The sequence below is a fragment of the Rutilus rutilus genome, assembly GCF_951802725.1.
Source record: "Rutilus rutilus genome assembly, chromosome: 20".
In the NCBI taxonomy this organism is placed as follows: domain Eukaryota; kingdom Metazoa; phylum Chordata; class Actinopteri; order Cypriniformes; family Leuciscidae; genus Rutilus; species Rutilus rutilus.
This window is the reverse complement of record NC_140225.1, coordinates 14,120,272-14,147,454: the sequence shown is the minus strand read 5'-3', so window position 1 is coordinate 14,147,454 and position 27,183 is coordinate 14,120,272. Positions and strand designations below refer to the sequence as shown.

The 27,183-nt window shown below is 36.9% G+C and overlaps 1 protein-coding gene across 3 annotated transcripts; it reads left to right on the top strand.

Annotated features, from left to right (window-relative positions):
* Positions 1 to 1,863: 1,863 nt before the first annotated feature.
* Positions 1,864 to 26,890, top strand: ret (ret proto-oncogene receptor tyrosine kinase). 3 transcript variants are annotated; one of them, XM_084391077.1, is made up of 20 exons: positions 1,864 to 2,126; positions 13,979 to 14,212; positions 15,222 to 15,515; positions 16,880 to 17,118; positions 17,199 to 17,394; positions 18,279 to 18,478; positions 18,932 to 19,214; positions 19,340 to 19,471; positions 19,599 to 19,709; positions 20,597 to 20,707; positions 21,454 to 21,710; positions 21,843 to 21,990; positions 22,082 to 22,189; positions 22,273 to 22,487; positions 22,575 to 22,697; positions 22,844 to 22,914; positions 23,342 to 23,479; positions 23,740 to 23,839; positions 24,828 to 24,975; positions 26,005 to 26,890. In XM_084391077.1, exons 1-20 carry the CDS (start codon positions 2,063 to 2,065, stop codon positions 26,160 to 26,162), a joined length of 3,330 nt encoding a protein of 1,109 aa, XP_084247203.1. In that variant the 5' UTR covers positions 1,864 to 2,062; the 3' UTR covers positions 26,163 to 26,890. The 3 variants fall into 3 exon arrangements, with proteins under 3 accessions (XP_084247203.1, XP_084247204.1, XP_084247205.1); XM_084391078.1 differs by having other exon boundaries at positions 1,867 to 2,126; positions 19,343 to 19,471; positions 26,005 to 26,304; XM_084391079.1 differs by having other exon boundaries at positions 2,066 to 2,126; positions 14,121 to 14,212; positions 26,005 to 26,304.
* The last annotated feature ends 293 nt before the right edge of the window (positions 26,891 to 27,183 follow it).

Here is a 27,183-nt window from a genome sequence, read left to right as displayed (position 1 = left end):
TGTGGCTAATATGCAGAGTAAGTGAAATATTTATACAGCATAATAAACATCTGAACAAAAAGGTGGAGCTGGAAACAACACATTTGTGCTCCTTGTATTTTAATGGGCCATAGTTATATTTGTTGTGTATTGTTGTTGTTTGACCAACATCATTCATTTGCATTTAAAACTATTTTATAAATTACAATATAATTACACAATTCCAATCCATAAAAATATTTTATAGAATATACTCCACTTATAGAAAATATTTATTATATCTAATTAAAGCTTTAATTAATTATATCATTATTTATATTATATATATATAGTTCAATTAAATGTAATATGTTCAGTTAAAGTGCACTGTCTGGCAATTGCCTCTACTTGTTTATTTCTATATAGGACAGACATTTTTGCTATTTCCATAATACCAAAAATTTAAGGCTTTTTGGATCCAAAGCAACAGACAAGTTATTTTGTTACCAAACCAAAGCATCTTTGGTTGCCCTCTTTCTCCTATGTATGCTTAATTTGAGGTCTCCACTATAGTTTCATTTGGCATCCATCAGGGCAGACGTTGATTGGAGTGATTGCCCTGTGATGCACTGGTGGGTTGCCCTAGAGGCAGAGTAATGCATCATGCTTACCCCTCTTCACAGAGAGCTAAGCAGTCAGCTGGTCCAAGAGCACCCCGGCACAGACATAGACTGATCCTAGACACTGCCAGACATCAGGGCCAAAACGGGCCGACACCATCTTGAACTCACATCAACCTTCTTAAACCTTGGCTTTTACTGACAGTGTTAATTCTCTAGAACACTGTTGTTTTGAACACTTCAGAGGATATGAGGAACAATAGGCTTTGCGTGTGTTTGTCCTGTTTGATGATTATAGTGCCTTTGCACCTGATTCTTATTAAACTGTTTTGTGGAGCAAACAAAATGTTCCTGCAAGGATATTTGATGTACTTTCATTTATTTATTTGACTGTGAATTAGTTTAACAATCTTATTTCGCTCATACATCTGCCCTGCACCTCTGTTTTGACTTGTTCTCTTCATAGTGAATAATTTTAAACAGTTCACATTTTTATTTTTTAGGCTTATGTATTGAGGAGAGTGGGGCTAGTTGTCACACCGGAAGTATTTTTCATTATTGAAAGTCAGTTCCTATCAACACATTTTTAAAGTCTTGGATAAATAAGCTGATATACATATATATATACACAGTTTATGTAACATACATTGACCTTTTGTGACAACAACATTGCAGCAAGTTCTCATACTACACGGAACAGGTTGTCACAATGAAACAGCTTCTTTTTTTTTTTTTTTCTTTTTTTTTTTGTTAGCACAAACAAGCAACAACAACAAACAAAACAAAAAACAGCAGAAAGGAACATAAAAGATTTGTGAAACAATAGCCAAAATGTTAAAACAACTTCTGAAACCAGCACAGAACTGTAAAAAATTACATGTATGTAATTGGAAAGCTTATAATCACTGAAAAAGCAATTTCCCCCTGTGTTCCCCTATCTGTAAATGTATCTATATCTCTTTAATGATTTCATACTGAGTTACTTACTGCGTGGGTTGTGTCTGCACTGCATATTTAAAAGGATATACTCTGGAAAATGACTGTGTTTATAAAAACTATTAATAATTAATAATATAGCCTAATGCATAACATAAAGGAAAACCAAAAAGTAATATTACCCAGTTACCTTTTCTGTGTTACGCACATTATTTCAATGTCCCCAAAATGCAGATTTAATTTATTAGGAACTCTTTGAGTTATTGGACAGCCGCGATGTGATTCAGGACGGAAACACACATCTGAGGAAATTGGCTGAATGTGATGTGAACCTCCCCCTGCTGCGCTCTGTGTGTGTGTGTGTGTGTGTGTGCGCGCGCGCTGACGGTCCAGCAGCTCGCGCTGCAGTCAGTCACCCGTCAATGGGACACTCACGTTAAGGACTTTTGTGGCTCCTTCGCGCAAATCGTAAACACTGTAAAGTTTTATTTTGTGGATCAAAATACTTTTGCCTGTTCATTGTGAAATTACACTTATGATTGACAATAATGGGAACTACGCGTGGAATCGTTTGGGGAGACATCGCTGTGCTCCTGCTTCTCCTATCTGAAGGTAAGGATTGACTCCATAACAGTCTGATGTCACCTCGCGCGAAGTCTACGATATCTAGCCCTCTTTGTGTGGGATAAACTGTGTTGAGAGCTAGAATTTGTGAATTACTGTTCAGAGGCTGTACTTCAGCTGTACACTTGTCGAATTTTAACTTAAATAGAATTGTCGCCTCTGGTGTGCATCCTTCAGAAACCAATGACAACACAGGGGCTGTGTGTCAAAACCTAGAGAGCTGCCTACCTAGACTGTCTGTAGAATCTCCAACGAACCTTGAGTCCCTCAAAGATATTTTTATTCCCTTGTTCTTCAGAAGTCTTCCTAGATCCACAGATCTGAAGAACCATTTAATGTAGGCTACTTCTTTTAATCTCCAAAGAACAGATAGTGTAACTTGTTCTTTATAAGAAGAGGGTTCTTTGCTCTATTTTTAAGGGTGTAGACAGGTTGCTCACTAGTTTTTGAGACAACGCAATGATATCATAACGTAACTGCTCTTTTTCTGCATGCTTTATGTTATTAAATATATATTAAAATATGAGGCCTCATAATTTATATAAATAAATCTATAAAACATGAAACAGTATACCAAGTAGAACCTTTGAAAATGGTGTTGTCTTGATTGTTTTGGTTTTCTCAAGGACATTTCTGACTCATGGTAAACACTTTATTCTGTTCTTAAAAAGTGAATGATTATCTAAAATCAAGGGTACACTAACAAGTCAGTTTTGCTTTCTGGAAATTATGGATTTAATTAGAGTAATGAAGAGCAAAGTAATGTATTTCATAGTGTTTTCACTATTTTTAATAACAATTTACATTTTATCTTTTTTTTTTTTTACCATCGTACATTTAGTTTCATTTTGCATCCTGTTTTCTCTGTAGCGTTGGCTACAAACAACAGAATTCATCTGTATATCCAGGGGGTCTGCATCTGCCCCCCAACACATGAGCCACTGAATGTTACTAGAGAGATTTACCAGACAGTTTCATAGAGGCAATCTGGAGCTGAAGCCAAAATATGTGCAACCCTAATGTGCCACATGGTCCGTACAAGGAATACGCATGTCTCTATATACGTCATTATATTATAATCCCATTTAAAACCTCTCTGCCCAACTGTACTAACACACCTCTCTCAAAATAACTGGAGTTAACTAGTCGAACACGTTCCTGAATAGACCCTGTGGCCTGTTGCATTAAAAAGGAACGGTCACATCGCAACAGCTTGAATACTGACAAAAGTGAAACATAGCAAAGGTTTCACAGCTATTCTGGTCATTCGGAAGACATTTGGCAGTGTGTGAATGCATGAGTGTTGCATTTTTTTTTTTAGCTCAATAGTGGTTCTTGGATGCAATGATGGTGGTGACTGAATGATCATTACTGAAAGAGTCAAAAGTAAGAAAACAACCAAAGACGCATTCTGAAGTTAACTGAATTTTAAAAGTCTTGTTGACTCATCAAGTATTCATCTGTCCAGTAAACTACAGGAATTATACAGTTAAATACAAAATTTCCTAAAACGGATGTAAGGTCTGTTGGAAGAAGTTTATTGTTTCATGCATGTTGTCGTGCAAGGTGCATTACAGACTTCATTGTGCTTTTTGATTATCATATTACTAGATAGAATAATACACAATGCATAGTGTGGTATGATTGAAAGGCAATTGCAATGCTTATTAAATTATAATAAATCATTTTAGGGAGAATTTGTACTTTTTATGTATTGATGTGTGCTTGTATGGGTCTGTTTATTTATATATTAAAGAAATAGTTCACCCATAAATGAAAATGTTGTCATCATTATACTCACCCTCATGTTGTTCCAAACCTGTATGAGTTTGAACACAAAAGAATTTTAGTGAGCAGACAGTTGACAGCACCCATTGACTTTCATTTTTCCATCCATTCTTCTCTGTGGGCAGTGGCTCATCATGTACTTGTCTTATTTTTCAGTACGAGTTTACATTTTAATTGATCGTTCTCAACACAAACTTTTCGAATTTACCTTAAACATTTATGTGAATATGTTGTTGGTAATCACCAGGCAGTAAAGAACAATACGGTTAGATCTCATCTGAATGGCTCTTGTTTTAACCTTTGTTCGAGATGATGCCGGAAGCACCTTGATGCTTTGCTGTGAGGAAAAACAAAAGCCTGGAGCCGAGAGGTGGTCAGAGGGCAGGTGTGCAGCAGGTGTGCTTAGCTCTGGGCAAACACATTGTGTTTGTCTTCCGAAAGGAAATACTGCCAGTAAAATAATAGAGTACACAGCTCTGATAACAGATGAGGCTTAAAACCCCTCATTAAAGACACAGGATGGTTGGCAGCGCCTCCCGCAAAATGGATCTCATCTATTTTATGACAAGCCATCCCATGAAAATGGATGATGACAAAAGCAATGGGTTTTGTCCATGCTGGGAATACATGTAATTGTGTATCTCTGTCTGGTGTCGCCCCACTTGCTTTGATGGTTTGACATTTAAAATACAGTTTGCTTGGCCGTATTAAACAGTTTGTCCTTGAATGCGTTATAGTGACGCAAGACCTCATGTTTGCTGTTAAAAAGAGTTCAAGTTTACTCTCTTGTCTTACATTTCTTTATTTATCTTTATTTGTCTCATGAAAAACAGGAGCTATATTGTCACCATGGTAGACAACAATAAAAAAAAAATAGCAATATGCTGCATATTCTAAATAAAGCAATAAAAATGTTTAAAGGTGCTCTAAGCGATGTTGGGTGACGTCACTTCTTGTTGACGTTCAAAGTACTGTCAAACAAAACGGAGGCTAGCTCAACCCTCCCTCCTCCTCATCCCGTCCCCTCCCCCGATGTAAATTCGGGACTTTGCGCGTTCCTTCTCCTTTTCCCTCTTCTTTACTATTTGTTCATCAGAACGTCGTCTCTTTGGTCGTGTGTCAGCCATATCAAAATTCAAGAGAATATAATTCTAACATTAGTCGTTGTCTAGGACATCCCTCTTCAAGCTTCTCTCTCCTCCACACCCCACACCCCCCTTCATGTGCACGCGCACTAACCCCCCCAACCCCCACCCCCAAATCATTCTTGTCGGTTATTGGCTGGAACACTGTTTGTTATGTTTCGTGGCCAAGGCTGGGCCAGTTTGTTTTTGTTGCCGTTTCTGGAGCCTAGGCTGTCTACAGAGACTGTGTTTTTTTACAGTGTGTTCAGGGGACAGGCAGCTAGCGGATAGTGAGGAGATGTTTGCTGCATGTGACAAAAAATGTTTCAGCCTAAAAAACGCGTGACATCGCTTAGAGCTTAGTAATAAGGCGATGAGCTTCTTTAATGAAGGAGAGTATATGTGTGATTGATAATCAAATATATCCTTTGACCTCTAAAGTCACACAGCAGGTCATAGCTTTCCATCAAGCTAGTTGTTTGCATTAAATAAGTCCAGAGCCCATGTCATGTATTGTGTGTGAGGCATTGATTTGTGGATACACAGCTTTGACCCTGTTACTTTATCTGTTGAAGTGCCATGGCTTCTGACCTCTGAAACCCTCAACCAAGAGGTATTTCCTCATGATCAGGCCACAGGAGATCACCCATCCGATGGGAAGTTACATTAGGGAATCAAGTTCAAACCACCTCACAATCCTTCCCTGCATTAGGACAATCATTTTCATCAACTGTCAATGCAGAACGATAAATCTCATTACGTTACACTGTTTTATTTTGGACTTGCATTAAATGGTTTAGTTTAGTTTGTCTTTAGCAATGTATATACAGTAAATCCTGCAAATGTCCCCACTGTCCCATCACTACTTTCAGCATGGTTGTAAAAACAGATATTATTTAGGAAGTTAATTTTCAAATGATCTATGCAGATTGTTTATACCTTAAAGAAAGAAGAAAAATCGTTTACTTAAATGTAAATGAGGTTCAATTAGTCTATACTGCCTTTAAAGGCATATTTTTAAGGCAACCGTTTGATAGAAACCATATATAATGTTGTATTGTACTATGCACATTGGATTATACTGATGCACTGAAAATAAATGTTTCTGAACATACATCTAACCTAAAAAGGCTTAATGGTAACTATATTAATTATCTGAATTATTTAGCTATCATTTATCACAAAATCAATCTAAATGCGTAAGGTACATCATTAAAAACTAAAATTAAGGGTTAATCAGGTAGAAATAGCCTAATAGTGTAATTTCATTGCTTTGGTGCCACTTCTTGTGTCAGTATTGTCATAATGGCTGTTGTCCTCAGGATGATCCATTGTACATGGACAATAATGAATTTATCCAAAACCTTATTTAGACTAATTGCACAGCTTTTGTACCTATTGCAGTCATATCCCAGATCCTTCAGTTAGTTATGGGTCACATTTCCACCCCATGCATCAGTGGAATCTAATTTGCTTTTGGTGGAAGGACAAGAAGACATTGATTGAAATTGTGTCCCAAGGGCGTTTGGGGCTCTCGATTTCTACATGGATCTTTACATGTTATTTTCTAGTGGTCATTGATGCATGGTGTGTTTGACTGATCATTTACAACAATGAGCAACCAACACAACGTCTTAGTTAGGACTTAACTGTCCTCGTTTGGTCTTTTCTTGAGTGCGTTTGGAGGGGGAAGGGTGCTGGATTGTGAGATTCGTTTTGAGATTCATTCATTACCTGAAAACGAGTCAGTGGAGTTTCTTAAAACAACTGCAGGACTTTTAAAAATGCACACACACAACCCATCATAATACTGAAATCCTTTTCACTCTGAAAAGTGGTGACCTGCGATTGTTACCTTATTCATACCAGATCTAACCTTTAAATTCAGATTAGTTGGTGTAATCCAATATATTTTATTTGCTTCACTGACTGTGAATAATATTCTGACCCGAATAAAGTCAATACATTTACATTTAAGGTTCAAATAGTTTTCAGTGCATGGGTGGCTTTATATTGCCCTCTTAAAATTCAAGACTTAGCATTTAGGAAATGCCATTTCTTGATGACCTAATGACTCAAACTCACTAGTCCATGTAAATTCACCCACTGGCCCATTTCATCTGTGCACTGTGAATTTTAAGACTAAGCAGGTAAAAGCCACAAAAAAACATCAGTATGTGCAGTTTGAAGCAGTGGAGCGATGAGGAATATACTGAGCAATGTATATACTGGAGGTTATTTAAAAAAATGGCACAAAATGGGGAAGAAAAGGGAAATAAAAGCCTTCAGGTTTTGTTTCTGTGTTTAGTTTAATCTTAATTGCTGTTTTGTCTCTGGCTTATATTAGAACATTAAGTGAATAATGTTGGTAACTGCTTATGGTAATGATACCATCCAAGAGAACATGTTGTTCAAAGGTCCCTCATTTATGAGCTCTAATGTCCCATCCAATCCCAAAAGAGATTATAAAGTAAATTTAAACATACTTCCTTATCCCACAGGAGATGTGAAATTAGATTTCTTAATGACGGACGTCCATTCCGTGCTTACATTGATGGGATGCTGAATTACATTTCTGACATTGAATTTCTGATGATGATGGATACTATAATACGGTTGTTTGATAACAGCTTTAGATGTATACTTTAGATATGTTTAATTGTACTCTTTTCTGATTCTGTTATAGAAATCTACCCTGTTGCGTTTGGCTAATTCAATAAAATTGTACTAATTGTGCAATTCTTGTCCTTTGTGAATCACTCTTCCATCTCAAACCTCCTCAGTGCTGCATACTAAAGAATAAGAAACCCGTGCACATTAGAGTGAGGGGAATTTAACCATAATAATCAATAATAATAGTCCCGTATTGAATTATAGTGTAATTGGCAGCCTTTTAGTTAATTAAAACGTTGTGGTCGCAGAGTAATGATTCTCATTACTATATTATAGAGATGGAGTTTTAATCATTTTGCTTTGTAATTAAGTATGTTTACTTTGATTAGTCATCGTACGCTGCAAGACATTAGCTGAGATAACACACTGAGATTAATTATGAGAAAAAAAATATTTTTAATAACAAGAACAATTATTATTGTTATTAATAACAATTATTATTATTTTATACTGTAGTTTATCATTTTATTGATCATATTTGATTATGAATACATGTTCATAGGTTTAGGATGCTGCTACTACAGTACTTACATTTAACTTTGCTGATTTAAACTAAGTGGCTTTTTTAACATGAGAGTCTGATGGCATCCTTTACATATTTGTTAAAATGACGCGCTTAATGCATTCCGGTCATCGGCTGAATGTGCTCAGCTGTTGATTAATATTGCTATTGATTGGCCTGCAACTTCTCAATTTGGTCATCACTGGAGACAGATGCTATGTACATTGACCTTGGCTGGAAGGGCAGGGGCCAAGGGGCCGAAATCAGCATGCTTTATGGGGATCCCAACAGAAAGAAGTTCGGATTGTCTGACCGAATCATTATCAAGATTGCACTGTAGTGATATTTACAGCCTTTGTAGCTGCAGACATGAAGCTAGATGGGAATGCTATAGTGATTGCAACAAACACATCCCTGTGTTTACATACAGCATGTCATGAATGGAGGCCTTTGAGGAGTAAGTGGATTATGGAAAGTGCATTGCTCTGACTGCGAGCTTGTTTCCGCCTTTGAGTTGAGTTCAAGGAAATGGCAAGAAAGACCCATGCGCTCTTCCAGCTCCCATGATCTCATAGATGGTACATTTGTGCGGCGGTGTGCATGTTGAGCTAATTGAATTCTTGTCTTTGAGCAGTCCGGTCCAGAGGTCGTCCCCCCATTAACCTGTTCTCTCGCTTGAGCGATCTTGCTTGAAAACATGCAGACCTCACCAAAGTGGTGATTGACTCTAACTCAGGACATTGTCTATGCCCGTTTGATTTCAAATGAATACTCTGAAACCATCGTGGATTACTTTATATTCAAAACTGATTGGTCTCTTGTTATTTGAATAGCTTGTTGCATCATCAGAAATGTTTTCAAGTAGCAGACTGAGAGCTGGCACACCTTCTTTTGACCCATTACAACAATGAACAAATCACTAATGGAAATTACGTGCAGATGTTTCATATAATTCCTAATATGACACGTGATTTCACTCGTTAAGCTTTTCCTGTCGTTTGTGCGTATGTGTGCGCTAAGTTCAAAGTCGATTCGCCTGTGAGCTGAAATCAATATTGCATCATAGTGTTTACAACCATGATCCATGATGTGGCTGTGAGAGGTCAGAGGAGTGAGCTCAATCTGATCAAGTGATCAGCCATAACTCCTTTTATCCGTCCTTCTGCCGTCATCCTAATTCTCACAGAATTCTCATCCACGTGTCACATCCTGTCATACTCGACTCACTGAATACCTCGTGTCAATCTTGGGATGTCACAGAGTCATTCCTGCTGTGTACCGCTTTTGAGTTAATTAGCTTGATATAAACTGCTTTCTGTTGGCTTCCGGCCTGGAAATAAATTGAATTTAGAATGATTCAAATCAGTTGGATAGACTGTAGTTTGCAGTCTAAAAGTTTAGAACTCAAAGGACTTTATGTTTCCTTAAGATTATCTCTTACCTCCACTAGGAAAAACACTGATTGTTGTGCTTAAAAGGTTAAAAAAAGGTCTTGAAAAGTGTAAAAATTATGAAGATTATTGTTTTTGTTCAATTTGAATGTAAAATGAATGTGAATTGAACCTGAAAAAGATATTTGTATTTAAAGTTGTCCTGATCACTTTGTTCTTCATTAAATTTAATCACACAACATTTACGTGAATAATTAAGGAGAGAAAAAGGTCGATACATTGAAATTGCCGTTTAAACGGTGTTGTTAGTGCAATTTATTCATGCTTGTTGGATCCTTGTCAACGTTTGATCATTAATCACTGGAAGCATTTGGTTTTTGCCAAGACTTCTCTACTTCTACTATCTTCAGATTGGAATGCTGGCTTACTGAATACAGCACGGTTTACACTGGTTCTGTTCACACGCGGGATTACCTTGTGTTTACATTTGTCCACATCAGTTAGCTTCTGTAACCAGATAACAGGTCGGATCTTTTTTCCCCGCACAAAAAAATCAGTCGGAATGCTGTGCCGCGATTAACTAAACATAAAGTGTTAGAGTGTATTAGATGTACAGTACTTCTGCTGCATTAAAGGTTTCTATTTACAACATGTTTTTTTCAGCATTGAGATTTATAGCCAATCACAAGTGCATCTGTTTAGCACATGAAAGAATGGCCAATCAGAGCAGATCCTGCTCACAGATAGTTTTGTTCAGCGCATGCTAATTTCCTGTTCTCTCGCAAATGCTCTCATTGTAACCAATAAATTGTAGACACAATGTAAATAAGTTTATTGTGCAATGTAGACAGCTTTTTGAACTGGAATATTCATGAAAGTGCTAAACTGAAGTTTCACTTATTATAAAAGCAGTGTTCTTTCTCTATTATCTTCATGTAAAATAAAATTAAAAACTTTCAAAAACCCTCTGCAGTCGTGGAGCTGAGTGATTTAGGTATCTTTTATGGTAAGAAAGGATGGTAAAAGGTGTGCTAATATACACTCACAGTTTTCTGAAGTACTGCTGAAAAATCGGGGTCCTAATCTTTATGGTAAATCTATTGCTAATATCGGTGTTCGGGACACCGTCTTTAAGAGTTTTTAGGCTAAGGTGTGTCATATTTTGAAAAAATTGTATTTATTTTGAGACCTGCTAAAGATGACAATGTTAATCTAAAGGTAATCTAAATGTAAAAATACGGGAAATTACAGTGCACAATTAAATATCCAATATTGGCCAATATGTATTTTAATAATAGTGACTGATTTATGTTGACTGATGACCGATATTCTATTGCATTTTAAGCCATTTTTAAACCATTACAATATATGATAGTGTCAACTTTTGGCTGTCCGATTAAATAATGCCAAAATTTTGGTCAAAAGTTATTACTTCTGGTTCATTCATAACACAGAAAATGGTGGGTCAAATTGAGAGTATTGCATAGTGGGATACAGTGTTTCAGTGTCCTCTGTTGTATACTGAACAATTTGGCATACTATTCTTACCGTACAAAAAATAGTGTATACTTTGATATTAAGAAATATTTGTAGAAGTGATCACCCTCGCTTGTATGTTTACATAATTTGTGCAGTTTCTAGATGTATAGAGCTGTCAGTCACAATCCCTGAATTCTGCAGTGGAGCAACAAGGCACAGAGTTGTGCTTGCATTACCATGTTCTTAGTCTGGGAATCCTTGTCCCAGGAGGACCACACAACTACTCCAGTTTCATGCATTTATTTAAGTCCAAATGAAAGTAAATGCCACCAGCCCTGCTCTAAATCTCAGAGTGACATAGCACTGCTAAGCACTCCACCTGATACACTGTTACAGGATGATGAATGAGTGTCACAGCAAATCCAGTGGCTTGTTCAACACAGTATCTGCATCAGCTAAGAGTAATGCTGCCATCCCTCAGCTCTCCTGCAGCTATGGTTTATGAGCCAAGCACACAAGCCTTTCTTTGTACTATTGACTTTCTCTAAAAAACGTACCTGAAATACAACATGGATCTCACGTAACACTGCTCAGACAGCTTCTTTTAAAGCAATGAATCTTCAAGAGGTTTTTTTTAGGCTTAGAGCCTGGTCGTGACACACCTGTAACAGTTTTATGGATGGTTTTATTATATAGTCATTTTTTAGGTGTTAACATTTAATGATTTTAAATGACTTGAAAATCTATTAAATGGCCTTTTGACTTTTCTTTCTTGAATAGACATATTTTGTACTGAAACAGGAAGACAGGGTGGGACATGTCAAAAGGCTCATCCTTTGTTGAGCGTATATTCATTAGTTCAAGTCACATTCTTGAACCTTTATTTGCTATTTTATGGAGTGAGTAGTTAACATCACCCTGGTTCCCTAGACAAAAATCCTGTAGGATTTTTCCAGTGGCTTTACGATTACTACAGAAAATAAGCTCTGTGACCAACAAATGTTTATGGTTTTTACATGTTTTGTTCATCATGGTCATTTTTACAAATAAATCAACCCGATCTCCCGGCACTGCGTATAGCACAAGTTTCATTTTGCATGCTCTTTATATGCAGAAATCACCTTTTAGATACATATGGTACGCAAAATGTCCCTGTTGGCTTTAATTGGTTGTCTAGCAATAGCATTCCAACAGGCATCGGTCTTCCTTAACACAACTTTTACGAATTTTGAAGCCTAAATACAGTCGGGTTAAGTAGAAGAGCTGACAAAACGTGAAAATATCTTGAGCTTGTAATCACCACACACCCTACTTAAGGCATTTAACCAAAACCCTTTTAAAAACATATTGACTTAAGGACGATGGAACGGGAAGGTGGTATTTTGGAGAGGCATTCTCATTCTAGAAAGTGTTTGATTGGATAAAACGTTGGGCGTGAGTGTCATCAACATTTTTGGTCCATTTCCCTAGCCTAGATGATAAAGACTGTAAGCATTTGTGCAAACTTTTAGCTTTACACTAGCATATTGATGGCTTCGAATCGAATAGATATGCACCAAAAACCACAAAAGTTTCATTTTGAATTCACGAGGTCTTTAAAGAATGTTTTATGTCTGCAAATGTGAGTGGTGACCCCATAGCAAAGGAACACAAACCAGTTCTGTGTTGTCTTTGTGTCTTGACAAGGCATTTAATAAAAATGGTTGCCGTGTTCCTGACTGTGTCTCCATCCTTCAGGAAGGTTGGCCACATTGTATCCATCAATCCGGCCTCCTGTCATCCCAGCACAGCTAAATTAAATCAATGTCTGAAACCAGAGACAAGGCTTCAACTGCAGCAACAGAAATAGAAAATCTAGTTTTGCTGTCTGCTAATGATATTAGTACGTTCCTAAGTGGCCGCCCATCGTCGTCGGACAGGAACACAGGAGAGATATAATTACAGCCCGAACACTTGCATCTCCATTTACTGGTAAAACACATGGGGATCTTACAGTGTTTTATAGATTACCCTTCCCCCCCAACTATCCACACTCGTCCTGCAGGTAATGATTCATTTCTAGGCAGTATTATGTTATCCACTGTAATTAAACTTCTCAAGGTGAACCCAAGGACAATCCTAGACCGCATCATATTGACCATGTGAGAAATTCATTAAAAGACCAGTGTCAATGTCATATGAGACGCTGTTTCATTTTTCGATGACAGAGGAGCGTGGGCTATTTCAACAGAAAAGCGGATGTGTTTAATGAGTTCATTGTGTAACCTTCCTACTTGCGTGGACGTTTCTGTTGTACAACAGATTGAGATAAGAAGCAGATCAATAAGGGAAGATTTGATGGAGTTAATTGCAAACTATTGAAGGCATCATGAGTGCCAGAGAATGTTCCTTTTTTATCATTTAGAGAGAATCAACAGCCAAATGCACTGACAATGTATTATTTTCTTTTAAAGCAGAAATGTGAAGATTATAATTCAATTATAATCTTATATATTACACTTGCATTAATTATTTTGTTAAAATTCTGTATTATTTGAGCTGTAAAGTTGTCATTTTTGGTGTAAGGTTTTATGACAACAAAGTTGTTAAGTTAGATTTTTCAAACCTTTTCTTTTCTTCTACAGAAAAGGTTTGCGAGCAATTAATTATTATAATGTTTATATATATACTTTTAGGAAAAGTTGGAACACGTCATTTGAGCTCAACATTTATTGAACACAAAGTATTTCTTTAATGTTTATGGGAGTGATTAATTTGCTCAGATTTATTTATTGGTGATGGGTGTATTGAGGATGAGTAAGAAATGTTTATAGCCAAAAGTTAACAATGGCTGGAATCAAACTGAATTGACGAATCTCCACATTTTATGTGTATTTTGGACAGGTTCACTTGGACTGTATTTTCCTCAAAGGGTGTACACAGAGAGCATCTACGTGGGTCAGCCGCAGGGATCACCAGTGCTTCAGGTCCATTCAATGCTGGAAACCACTAAAGAGAGGCCCTATTTCTTCCTGTGCCCCCACAGAGACACTTATGCATCATGGTTTCACATGGATGAGGCATCTGGGGTCCTTTCAATGAACAAAACCCTGGAGTGGAGCGACTTCAGTAGTATACGTGAGTTTGACATACGACTTTATTTGCTTGAATGCTTCCTTATATAACAGTTTCGTCTGTGTACATTTAATTTATATACAAAAATGCTATTTCAGAGTGTGAACTATTATACTTTTGCTCAATATTTTGCTGACATAATCACATCATCTATTACAGAACATTGTTTTGATGTTAAAAAAATAAAGCAGACTGAAGCATAATTTTGATGCTTATATTAACGTGTTACACACTGCAAATAAAGCCCCCCCCCCCCCCCCCCCAAACATGCTTTAAACATATTTCATTTGATTTATTTAACTAAGATAAATTTACTTGAGATCCAAAAAGATAATAAATCTCTCTTTTTTTCAGAGAATGTCTTCATTAAGTTTACAAATCGCATTTCTTCTTTATGTGTACATCTCACTAAAATGTGTTAGATTCATGCTTAAAACAAGAAAAAAAATGCCATTGAGGTATTAAAGTCTTAATTACTCTCTTTAATAAGCATTCTCTACAAATCTTAAGCAATTTTGCTTCAAACGTAATTTATTTGTTAACACTTTAGTTTAGGGTCCAATGCTCACTATTAAAGTTGCTTATTGGCATGCAAATTACTACAATTTTGTCTGTTTAATTGTACTTATAAAGCACATATTAGTGCCTTATTCTGCATGATCCTATTCTACATCCCTTAATCCATTTTCTAACCAATACCTTAACTTAACAACTACCTTTCTAACTATTAATAAGCAGTAATTAGGAGTTTATTGAGGGAAAGGTCGTAGTTAATAGTTAGTTAATAGTGAGAACTGGACCCTAATCTAAAGTGTGACCATTTATTTTGTTTTAAGGATGTGTAGGTATTTTTTTCTAGGAAAAAAGTCAAAAATACTGAAAACAAAAATATTTTTTGTAGCCAAATGTAATGTTACCATGTATATTTACAGACAGTGTTTGTAGAGAGACTTGTCATGTGAACAGTGGGATAAAGGACTCAAAATCATGCCTCGTGATATCTCTCCTCCAGGTAGCAGCTCGGGCAGGTCCAAGAAGGATCTCAACCTGAAGGTCGGAGTCTCTTCAGTGCCCCTGCAGAAAGTGATGTGCCTGTTCCTTCCCACAGTGGAGGTCAAACTGGTGTTCATTAATGACACAGCGCCCTCCTGTGGTCAGATCGATCTGAGCACGTTGTGCTACCCTGATAAGGTTTCAAACCCCCACATCACAGAGAACCGTTTGCCAGGGGCCTTCCGGCAGCTCCTGCGCTACACACGCGTGAGCATTTGCCCCAACTACACCATCAGTTATGGAGTGGAAGCAGGTACAAACCAAACCCAGTGTAAATGTCAATGCTTTTCTGCATATCACAGCACAGCACTGTAGCAAATTAGCCCAAAGGGAAATATGAATAATTATATTATAATATAATATAATTACAACTAGTTAAAATTCATTATAAATATTTAGATCAGCTGTAAGAATTAACTTGATGTAGCAGAACTAATACCACAATCAACTAACCTGTTCTTCTTCTGTAATTGTTTATTAATTTCTGGTGTATGGGAAATAACTTTCTTACAGTATAGTACTACACTGCTGCACGATTAGGGACTCCAGTATATGAGCATGAACCACAAACAACTTTACGTGTGACAAGAACAAGACTTTATTAACTAGACTAAACACTCAGACTCAGACACCTACATGCATGCATACAGTTACGCAATGGAAAGAGAAAGCAAGAAGTTATAGCAAACCATCAGTTTATTTGTTCTAACGCAGCCCTTTAAAGGAGTAGGGGATGCTTAATGTGTCAAATAATGAGACTAAGTTTGATACTTGCATGTCTCAACCATTTGAATAAAAGTGTCTCGATGCAATTTGTTGAGGCTCCAGTTGATCTTTGCTGAATTTGTCTTGATGAGAGAGAACTAGCTTGAGTCAGAGGTAAAGACCTAAGAAGACTTCTAGCTCAGCATCATCTTCACAACAGAATTTCTCAGAATCCTCGTGATCTTGTGATCTGTGATCTTTAAACCGTAAGGATGTCACACCTTCAGGGGTCAGTGAGCCAATGGTAACTTAAACTTTCGGAAGGGAAAGTTTATGATCCTTGGTCTTCTAGCAGGCTGTTTTGCATATGTAATTAGCTTTGAGAAAATATTAAAGATTCTTATAATACTAATATGCTGGATTGGGATCAACATATAATTTAAATAATCATTCAGGAATTTAAAATAGAAACTCATAGATACCAAACATGGTATACATGTGATCTTGATTAAGTAACATACAAAACTCTATTTTTTTTTAAAACACTATAAAAGAACATGATTACATAGAACAATTGGATGCATGATTATTCATATTTCAAGTGTTCATATATAGAGAGGGTATAGGATTAGGATGGACTGTATAGACAAATGGTACATTCGTCTGTTTCAAAGTGAATTTAGAGTGAGACTACATTCCTTTGATTTGTAAACCAGTCTTATTTTGAGTATTTGTCTTTGTTACCATGGTAAACAGAATATGGTGTCAGCTGCAGTTCAGGGTAGTTCCATAGAACTCTACCTCATGGTGTGCTTGTTTGGTGAGGGGTATTGTGGATTATTTGTCAAATATAACTATGTGTCTGATCTGTCAGTGAGATTCATTTTCTGTTATTGCTTGTATTCGATTCAGAATCTCCAGTTCCATTTGCGGTCGACGACTCCACTTCAGAACTGGTGGTCACTGCACCTGTGGACCGTGAGGAGAAGGAAGTGTACCATCTGGATATTGTGTGTATGGTACAGACAGAAGAAGAGCTGTGGAAGTACTTTACTTCTCTGCACTTGAACATCTATGATGAGGATGATAATCCTCCTTACGTGAATGGGACTGACAGTGAGGACGTCATAATAGAATTTAACCGCAGCGAGGTGTGTATCAGGCACTTTTTGAGTTTATATATATGAAGTATGAAAGTGACTGAATAATGGTAATCTGTTTTCTTTTATAGGGTACTGTCTATGGAACTCTGTTTGTATATGACAGGGACACAACGCCTGTTTACCCCACAAACCAAATTCAAAACAAATTGGTGGGCACCTTTATGACGAATGACCCCTGGATCAGAAACGCTTTTACTATTGAACACAAATTTAGGGAAGAAAAGGCCATCTTTGGCAATGTCCGTGGGACGGTTCATGAATACAGTGAGTAAAAAAAAAAAAAAAAATTAACATTGCACAGAGTAATTTTTCCATGTGAAAAATCATGTACACATAGATGAAGCCTCCAGTAGCCTAATGAAAGTAGTTTAATTTTATATGGAGTGGATCGCCTCATTGGGCCCATTGATCCGCCGAATAGTAACTAACCTACATCAGCTTTTATACCTCCTGAGTGGAGAGCGGAGCAGACCGCACAACTGACAGATCTAAAACCTTCATATCGTCTCTGTGAATGGCCGAAACCACTCACTGAAACTAAAACGCCATTGTGAATCCTGAAAATTTACAGGTGTGTTCAGTTAAAAGATGTGGTTGTCTCTCTTTAAAAAACAAACTGTTTGTGAACCTAAGGCTGGAAAACACTATACAATTTTTTTTTCCAGATTCTTGCCCTAATTTACAGTCTGGAGGAGTCAACGCTTGTTGACTCAGAGACACTTTGCAGAATATGGCCAGTCATAATTGACAGATTTCAAAGAAAATCATGTAGTGTGTGATGTGTACTTTGATTCCATCCAGTCTGAGGATATTAAACACATTTGATATTTTGAGCTGATTTTAGATCACATATTGTTTTCATTTGTCATGCACCTCAGTCATTTAATATATAATGTTCAGCTTTTCTTTGTATATGAAGTTTCTGATGCCTAGTGTTTTAAAATATGTTCAGTCATGTATTGTGTATTCCAGCCTTAACTATTTAAAGCTCTGAAACACAGGACGGTTGCTGTATGAATTTGACCTATAAGTCCAAATCGACTGTCATGTGAGCCGGTGGAACAATTACTGAGTGCACCTTTAATCATTTAATAGCTGTTTTTAACATAATATACAGCATTGTCCTTTATTCTGTTGTCTGCCCTTAGAGCTGAAACTCAGTGAGAATCTGTCTGTGACTGAGCAACGTTCATTTCAGTTGGACTACCTGGTCAATGACACCACTTTTCCGGGCCCCGAGGGAACAGTGCTGTTACATTTCAATGTGACTATCCTGCCGGTTCCTATTCGCTTCTCCAATATCACCTACTTCTTCACTGCCTCAAAGAAAGCAACGACATACTCCCAGGTGCTTTAATGATGTGTTTAGTCATTTTGAACATGTGCAAGCAGGAGTAGAGAAGTGCTATTGTAAATATTAAAATACACAATATTAAGTATTAAAGAAACAGACTTGCGATTCCTGAAGAAAATACCAGTCTTCGCAAAAGAACACTGTTTTATGTAGTAAAAAGAAACATTTTAGGTAAGCTTAGAGTTTATGAAATGTCATGTCAAAGCTACAAATTCAAAACATATAAGACTTTTTAATCCCTATTGCTGTGACAAGAAATCAGTCATATTTCACTTGTATCAATTTATTTCTATACCCCTGTTTTCAAGTGCATGTGGAGTTATGTTTTGTTGGTGTTTTTGCTTCTTTTTTTTATTGGACAATTTTCATATAATAAGTGAAATTACATTTCACTTCACATATCACTCCAGATGATCCCCACTAATGTGTCATTTGTGTCTTTATTAGATTGGAGAAGTATGTGTGGACAACTGTCTGAAGTTTAAGGGCATTGATGTCACATATCAGTTAGAGATCGCAGACAGGAACATCTCTGCTGATGCTCAGTCGTGTTACATGGCAGTTAGCCTTGCACAGAACCCAAATGAGAAGAACGGTGTGCTCTATGTGAATGACACTGAGGTGTTACGCAGACCAGAGTGCCAAGAGCTGCAGTACGTGGTTATTGCTCAGGAGCAGCAGAACAAGTTTCAGGCCAAGACTCAGCTCGTCATCATTTTTGAGGGTGAAGGTAAGGTCAAAAGTTCGCAAGAATATGTCCATGAAAACCGGTCATGAAAGCAACAGTGTTGATCCAGGTGCTAGTGGGATTGTGATTTTGTGCTCTGCTTTTTCCTGTCTGACTGTGCCATGTAGCAGATCTCATGAGGATGGATGAGCTGCGGGTTTTGCCTTGTGCAGAGAAGAGACAGCGAGGGGAGTGTGAGGCGTCTCGAGGCATTGGAGCCCCTACAGGCAGATGCCAGTGGAGACAAGGCAAAGATAAAGGTTACCCACAATTACCTTTGATTCCTAAAGTGGCAAAGAATCAAATTCACTGCACTTAGCATATTACTGTGGAGCTGTTTCTATCATTCGAAAGGACAAATTTTGTGTCATTGTGTTACCTTTGCAGGAATATCGAAAAAATACTCCACCTGTTCCCCTGACCTCCGTACGTGTCCAGATGGTTACTGTGATGCCATTGAGAGCAAAAACATATCCATATGTCCTCAGGATTGCTCCAGTGAGTCAAATTTAAAGTTGTATTGTGTTTTGTGGCTTTCCATATAGTACTGTTAAGTTAGATCAGCATAAAACGGCAGTTGTGCTTTCAGGAAGTGCATCAACTACGCTATAAAAAATATTTTGTTGACTCAACTCATATTTTGTTTCTTTTTTTGCATGGGCTTTTTGAGACTTATAAAGTAATCTGAACTGGTTAAATTTAGTTATGAAAACTTGGAGATGAACATAAATTGGATAGTTACATAAACTTCACTTTAGTTAGCTGAACTTAAATTGGAGAGTTATGACTTCACTTTAGTTAGCTGAACTTTTAAGACCTAAAGCTGCAAAGCTGCTTTAATCGATACATAATTATTTTGAATGTATTAGTACTAGAATATTAATTTGTAAATTACATTTGACTTCAATTTAAATCACAGCAATGCATTTCAATACACAATTACATTTATTGCAATAACAAACACATTCGAAAAACAACCACATATAAAGGTATCTTAGCCTGCCTCAATGTGTCTTAATAAAGCAATAAGAACGTATGTCACCACCTAAAGTTGGATTCATTTGCTGTGAAAAATTAAAAAATCAACAAAATATTCTCGGGGCATGAACATTTTGTGAAAATTATTAAAAATGCTGGCTGTGGCTGGCAATTTTTTTCAAAAATACTGGCGGGGAAAGAGTTAAGTTTAGTTTACTACAATTAAAAAATATTTAAAGCCTGCAAAAAACATAGCGCAGTTGTTTCAACCTAGTTGAGGACAAATAAACCTAAATTTTCTTGTTGTCTGGACAATCTATAGATATGGCTACATAAAAAAATTGAAATAAGTAAATGACAAAATTATTTTTTACAGTTTAAGAATTTTTTTTTGGTCTTTTTGTCAGGTCAGCCCATAATTGGGGGTTATGAGAGGGACCTGTATGGAATCAAAGCTGGACATGGGACCTGCTACTGTTATTCAGGAAAGTGCTTCTGTGAAAAGGATGAATTGAACGGTGAGCTATATGATTATTATTATTTATTTATTTACATTTTTTACATTTTTCATCAGAAGCTACATAAGATACGAACATGTTTCCCAGAAGTCAAAATAAGTACAATTAGCCTCGATCATTTAATTCAAAAAGTTTACACCCCCTGTGTCTTCAGTGTGTTGTCTTCTTGAGCATCAGTGAATGATTTCACATTTTGTAATAGTTGTGAATGAGTCCGTCAATTATCCTCAGTGTGAAAGGACATATCTCAAAAGCATTACTGTTGGAAAGGATTAAAATATGCAGAAGATGCTAGAAAATCTAACAAGAAATGTGCAGGACCTAAAGGATTTTTCTGAAGAACAGTGAGCATTTTAACTGCTCAGGATAAACAAGGGACTCGTGAACAACTATCACAAAACATAAAAGCAGTCCTTGATCATCCAGGTCAGAGAGTACACAGAGATTAGGATCAGAGATTAAGATTAAAGGGTACAACACTTTTGAACTGGTTAATTTGTGTAAATTCACTTATTTTGTCTTGTGGACAATAACATCTGTTATGTGAAACAGCTTATTCAGGACACTACAAAATAAAAAATAACGTCCAATATTTATGATATCTTATTTTGGAAAAATGATTAACATCTTACATATTCTGCAAGGGGCATTTAAACGTATGAGCAGAAGAATTGTATATATATAGAAAGAGAGGGAGAGAGAGAAAGGAAAAAAATTGCAATGCTTTGTTTCTAATTGTTTTTCAGAAGATATTTGTCATGACATGTGCAAGACCGTCATTGCAACCGGTGTCCTCCTATCCTTCATTGTCTTCATTCTCGTGTCCTCGTATTGTATCCACCGTTATCACAAGAGCACACCTAAGCCGCCCATCGCCTCAGCTGAAATGACCTTCCGCCGGCCGGCCCAGTCCTATCCAATCAGTTACTCAGCCAATAACGTTCGTCGAGCTTCTCTCGATTCCATGGAGAATCAGGTGGCCATTGACACCTTCAAAATACCCGTATGTATTGCTCAGTCTCTATACTTAGTTTTCAGTCCTGTTCATTCATACATGTTGAATTTTAATAAGATTAATAATTAATAAGATTGTTTCTGTTCTGATGAAGAGTACAGATTTTTTTTCTGTTAACAGGAAGATCCAAAGTGGGAGTTCCCACGAAAAAACCTAGTGCTGGGAAAGACTCTTGGAGAGGGAGAGTTTGGAAAGGTTGTGAAGGCCACAGCTTTCCGGCTCAAAGGAAAAGCTGGATACACTACAGTTGCTGTAAAGATGTTGAAAGGTATGCAACTCAAAATGGATGCAGATGCAGACTTTTTAAAAGCTGGATGTGCTTAAAATGACTTTTAAGCATCCATCTTTTTTCACCACAGAAAATGCATCTCACAGTGAGCTTCGAGACCTCCTGTCAGAGTTCACATTGCTCAAGCAGGTTAATCACCCTCATGTAATAAAAATGTATGGAGCTTGCAGCCAGGATGGTAAGACAACAACAACTGTATGTTCAATTCGGCATGCATTTGTTTTTGCTTTGCTTTGTGCTTACACAAGTTCCTCTGTTCAGGTCCATTACACTTAATTGTTGAATACGCCAAGTACGGCTCACTGCGGAACTTCCTGAGAGAGAGTCGGAAAGTTGGACCAAGCTACATGAGCAATGATGCCAACCGCAACTCAAGCTACTTGGAAAACCCAGATGAGAGAGCTCTGACCATGGGTGACCTCATCTCCTTTGCATGGCAGATCTCCAGAGGAATGCAATACCTGGCTGAAATGAAGGTATGTCAGCGGTTTAAGGAATATCCATCACAGAATATCAAATGTTCCGTTTTAAAGACATGTTATAATGTAAGAAAATGTCTTTAGCTTGTTCACAGAGACCTTGCTGCCAGGAATGTGCTAGTGGCGGAGGGAAGGAAGATGAAAATATCGGACTTTGGTTTATCTCGAGATGTCTATGAGGAAGATTCATATGTGAAGAGGAGCAAGGTGATACTTTTAATTAACTGCATCAAACTAGTTATATTCTATCTTTCACAGATGATTGATTATTAGTCTAATTCTGTAAAATAACATATGGTTAAATGCAATTATACATTTGCTAGACTTTGTCATAATGTGCTCTCAATTTCTAGGGTCGTATTCCTGTCAAATGGATGGCTATAGAGTCTTTGTTCGATCACATCTACACTACACAAAGCGATGTGTAAGTTATGGCAAGGTTTCATGCAACACTCGTAAACTCTAAAGGCCCGTTCACACCAAGGACGATAACTATAGCGATGACGAAAAAGAAGTAGTTCTAAAAATTGTTCTAAATATAAAAGAATAGCAGAGTTCACGCCACAGAGTTCACACCAGATAACGGCACAGAGGAACGAAATATAGTCCCCCTTTCAGAATGATTTTGCCATCTGATGAAAACAGAACAATATTGTGCGTTGATGTGGACGCTAGTATAGTTATCTTTATAGTTATCGCTCTTGGTGTGAACGGGCCTTAACCCTAGCTAACATATATCTTCACAAACAATCACCACTTCATATTTTACATTTGAAGAATTAGTTTATTGGATTAGGATTTCTTCCATGACAACTTTTTTAATACAATCTCTCTCTAATTCCTTTCATTAGCTGGTCTTTTGGTGTCCTCTTATGGGAGATTGTGACTCTGGGTGGAAACCCCTACCCAGGCATTGCTCCGGAACGGCTTTTCAACCTTCTGAAGACAGGCTACAGGATGGAGAAACCGGAGAACTGCACAGATGAAATGTGTGTTTAACAGCCATCATGACATCAGTTGAATGTATTGTAGAATTAAGAGTAGAATGAACAAATTCTGTTCCAAAACCATCATTTGTCATCATGGGATAGATTATAACATTTTAACATTTAAGTTTAAAAATCTTATGGACACAACAATTTACTTATTTTGTGTGTATTTGTTCTAAATTTCACTTGTATCATTTATTTAGGTGTGACAATCAGAGATGTTGTGTATCAGGTGATGAATGCTCTGTTATGTGATGTAGGTACAATCTGATGCTTCGTTGTTGGAAACAAGAGGCAGATAAGCGCCCGACTTTCTCAGACATCAGCAAAGAACTTGAGAAGATGATGGTGAAAAGCCGAGTAAGAACTCAATGAGCACTTCCTCTCACGGGCAGTCACACACAGGCACAAATCCAAGCAAATCAAAACACTTCTGGATGAAATGACAACCTGAGTTGAACCTGACTTCACATGTATAAGTTAAACATTGCAAGTTCAAAGGTTTGAGGTCAGGACTTGTTTTATTTAAAGAAAGTGGTACTTTTTTTCAACAAGGACATATTAAATCGATCAAAAGTGTCAGTAAAGACTTTCATAATGTAACAAAAAAAAAAATGCTGCTCTTTTGAACTTTAAATTCATCAAAGAATCCTGAAAAAATGTATCACAATTTCCATACAAATATTGAGTAGCACAACTGTTTTCAACATTGATAATAATTGTTTCTTGAGCAACAAAACAGCATATTAGATTTCTGAAGGATCATGTGACACTGAAGACTGGAGTAAAGGCTGCTTAAAATTAAGCTTTGCCGTCACCGAAATATATAGTAAATAGTTAGTATAAGTAAGTAGTTGTTCAAATAGAAAAGTTATTTTAAATTGTAATATTTTACAATATTACTGCTTTTACTGTATCATATAATGCAGATAGTGAGCATACAAGACTCTTACTGACCACAAACTTTTAAACAGCAATGTATGTTTATTCTTTTATGTTGTTATAATGATGAAGAATTCCTCAAGGTAAGGGAAAATGTAAAACAATGGATGAACACAGAAGAACCCTCCTGCAGAGAGTAAAGGTTTTCGTCGATTTTCAACCACCATAACCGAATGTAATTATAACTTAGAAAAAATTAAATGTCAAACTGACTTTATTTATACTTAATATGATATTATACATTTTATTATGCTAACAATTATTATCATTTGAAAACCTACTGTCTAGTGAGGGATGTTCACTAGTGAATAAAGACAAATGTCATAAATCTTGCTCAAGATTTTTTGGGGTTTTTTTTTATGAAATATGTGGTAACATTTAATAACTGTGTGTTTCCCTTCATCAGGACTATCTGGATCTCGCGGCTTCCACACCAGCAGACGCCCTGCTTTATGACGACTCCCTCTCTGAAGAGGACACACCCTTAGTGGACTGTAGTAACGCCCCTCTCCCTCGAACCCTCCCCTCCACTTGGATTGAAAACAAGCTCTATGGTAGAATTTCCCATGCATTTACTCGATTCTAATACAGGGAACAAAATCAGTTTTTGTTTGTGCCTTCCATAGGAAGTGCTGTGATTGTGCTAACGGCATGGTTGCCAGTGACTTATGAATACTGCTCGTGTTTTATAGATTCAGTTAGAGCTGTAGTGTCTGGATCGAGGGATCAGATGTTTAATTTGGACCTGCTTCCGATGTACTCTATTATTTGAAATTTTAATTTAAATTTTTCAAGTATTATTACTATTGATAAAAAAGAAACCCTTTTTTACACATATAGACACAACTTAAAATGTACTATGTTCAGTGAGGAAAATATATTTTAAGATGTGTTTATGATTTACATCATATGTGAAATTTGTATTGGTATGCAGCGCTTTAGGTTGTATTTTACATTTGAAACAGGTCCCGTGTGCTCTGGATGTGCTCTCTCTGTAATATCCTGAACATATTACAGAAAATTAATGTTTAAAGTAGATGGAGTCCGTTCTGAAATCAGTAAGGCTTTTGAATTAAACTCTTCTTTTTGAGCATACAAATATGCAAGACTTTCTTAGCTTTCCCTAAAATGATGGCATTAATAGTAGAATAAAAAAGCAATAAAATGGCCAGCAGTAAGACAGTTTCTATGCATGGGCTCTTTGATGTCAATTATTTTTGGGAGTACACACACACACACACACACACACACACACAAAACCTTTTAGTAGAGCACTGATTATGTTTCAGTTAAAAGCATGTACATAGAATGCCAAAGACAACAGGAGCCACAATACTGATGTCATGATGACATCATAGAATATACTGTATGATGTCGTCACAGTGGAATATTGACATGAATGACCAAAAAGCACTCAAAAAGGACCAAAGAATGATTTCATGCTTACACCACATGCTCAAATGAACCCGAAATGCTGTTTTATGTAATTATGTTCAAAAGCTGAGCTGAGTTTTGTTTGAGAGCCTTACTGTCTGGACTTAATGCTTCCTCGGTGCAGAAAAATGATATGTTCTCGTTTTTAGGCATGTCATACCCGAACTGGCCAGAGAAGAGCCCGGTACCTCTCAACAGACTTGATGCCACTAACCCTGTCTTTACAAGATATGCCAATGATAGTGTTTATGCAAACTGGATGGCTTTGCATTCTCCCGCAAAAATTGTGGACACGCTCGATAGTTAAAAACGCAAACCAAAATCATTGGTGGAAAAGACGTGGGGGGTGGGGAGATGTGTATATTTATATGATACTGTATATATGTTGTATGATGATAAAGTCGGTTCCCTTTTATTTCTGCTGTTGTGTAGAAGATGGGAGGGTGGTAAAAGATTTCAAATTGGCTGGAATTGCATAAAACATGCTTCAAGCAGCTCATAGGCGATCGTTACCACAAGGCCCTGTTGGCCATGTTGTGTCACTGCATGACTCTGTACAGTTTAATGTCCTTGTTTAAGTGCCTGTGCCGCTTCTGTTAGAGAACACCAGTTATAAATGCATGGCCGAGACAATCTTGGTCCCACTCCAGGAATTAAAGGGAGCTTCTTTACCGTCACCTACTGCAGATGTTTGCCTCAAAGACTGGACATGTTTATTTGGGTGGGTGGGGGGGAAGAAAAGAAGAAGCCAAGTTTGTTTCTTCTTGATCATGCATCAGGATATGACAGAAACAATTACTTTTTGTTTTTCAAATATTCATATTTCGCTTTGTGGTAACTACGAGTTATGAATATTTCCTGTAACAGAGTATGAATATGTTTAATTTAATGTCATATGGTGGTTTAATTTTTATTCCTTGTAAAGACATTATTTGTTCAACAATAACTAGGCCTACAATGCATAAAGCTGAGTGTGATTCCTCATTATGTTGTCAAAACAATACATTTCAATAAATAAAACTGTTAGAAGATGTCAAAGTTTCATTTCTATGTGTTTGTTATTTCATTATCAGACTTCATGACAGAGTGAAAGAATAATTATAAATATTTACATAAAAATATTAAAATGTTATGACATCTGTTAATTCATGATTCTTATACTGTGTGACCACAAAATGAATGAATGATCTGAAAAGCAGGCCCAAAGTAGCCTACCCTTTGTAAACGTAAAATGAGCCTGAGATCACTCCATTTGTTTGTTTTTCCCCTATGAATGGGAAGATTTATTTAAATCAGACACAATAAAAGTTTTTCCTGACATATAAAGT

Bases quoted from the DNA above. Each gene is read 5' to 3' on its own strand.
- ret (XM_084391077.1), top strand. From the start codon at position 2,063: ATGGGAACTACGCGTGGAATCGTTTGGGGAGACATCGCTGTGCTCCTG. The intron at 17,119-17,198 runs GTGTGTATCAGG...TTTCTTTTATAG, and splicing joins TAGAATTTAACCGCAGCGAG to GGTACTGTCTATGGAACTCT. The intron at 17,395-18,278 runs GTGAGTAAAAAA...GTCTGCCCTTAG, and splicing joins TGGGACGGTTCATGAATACA to AGCTGAAACTCAGTGAGAAT.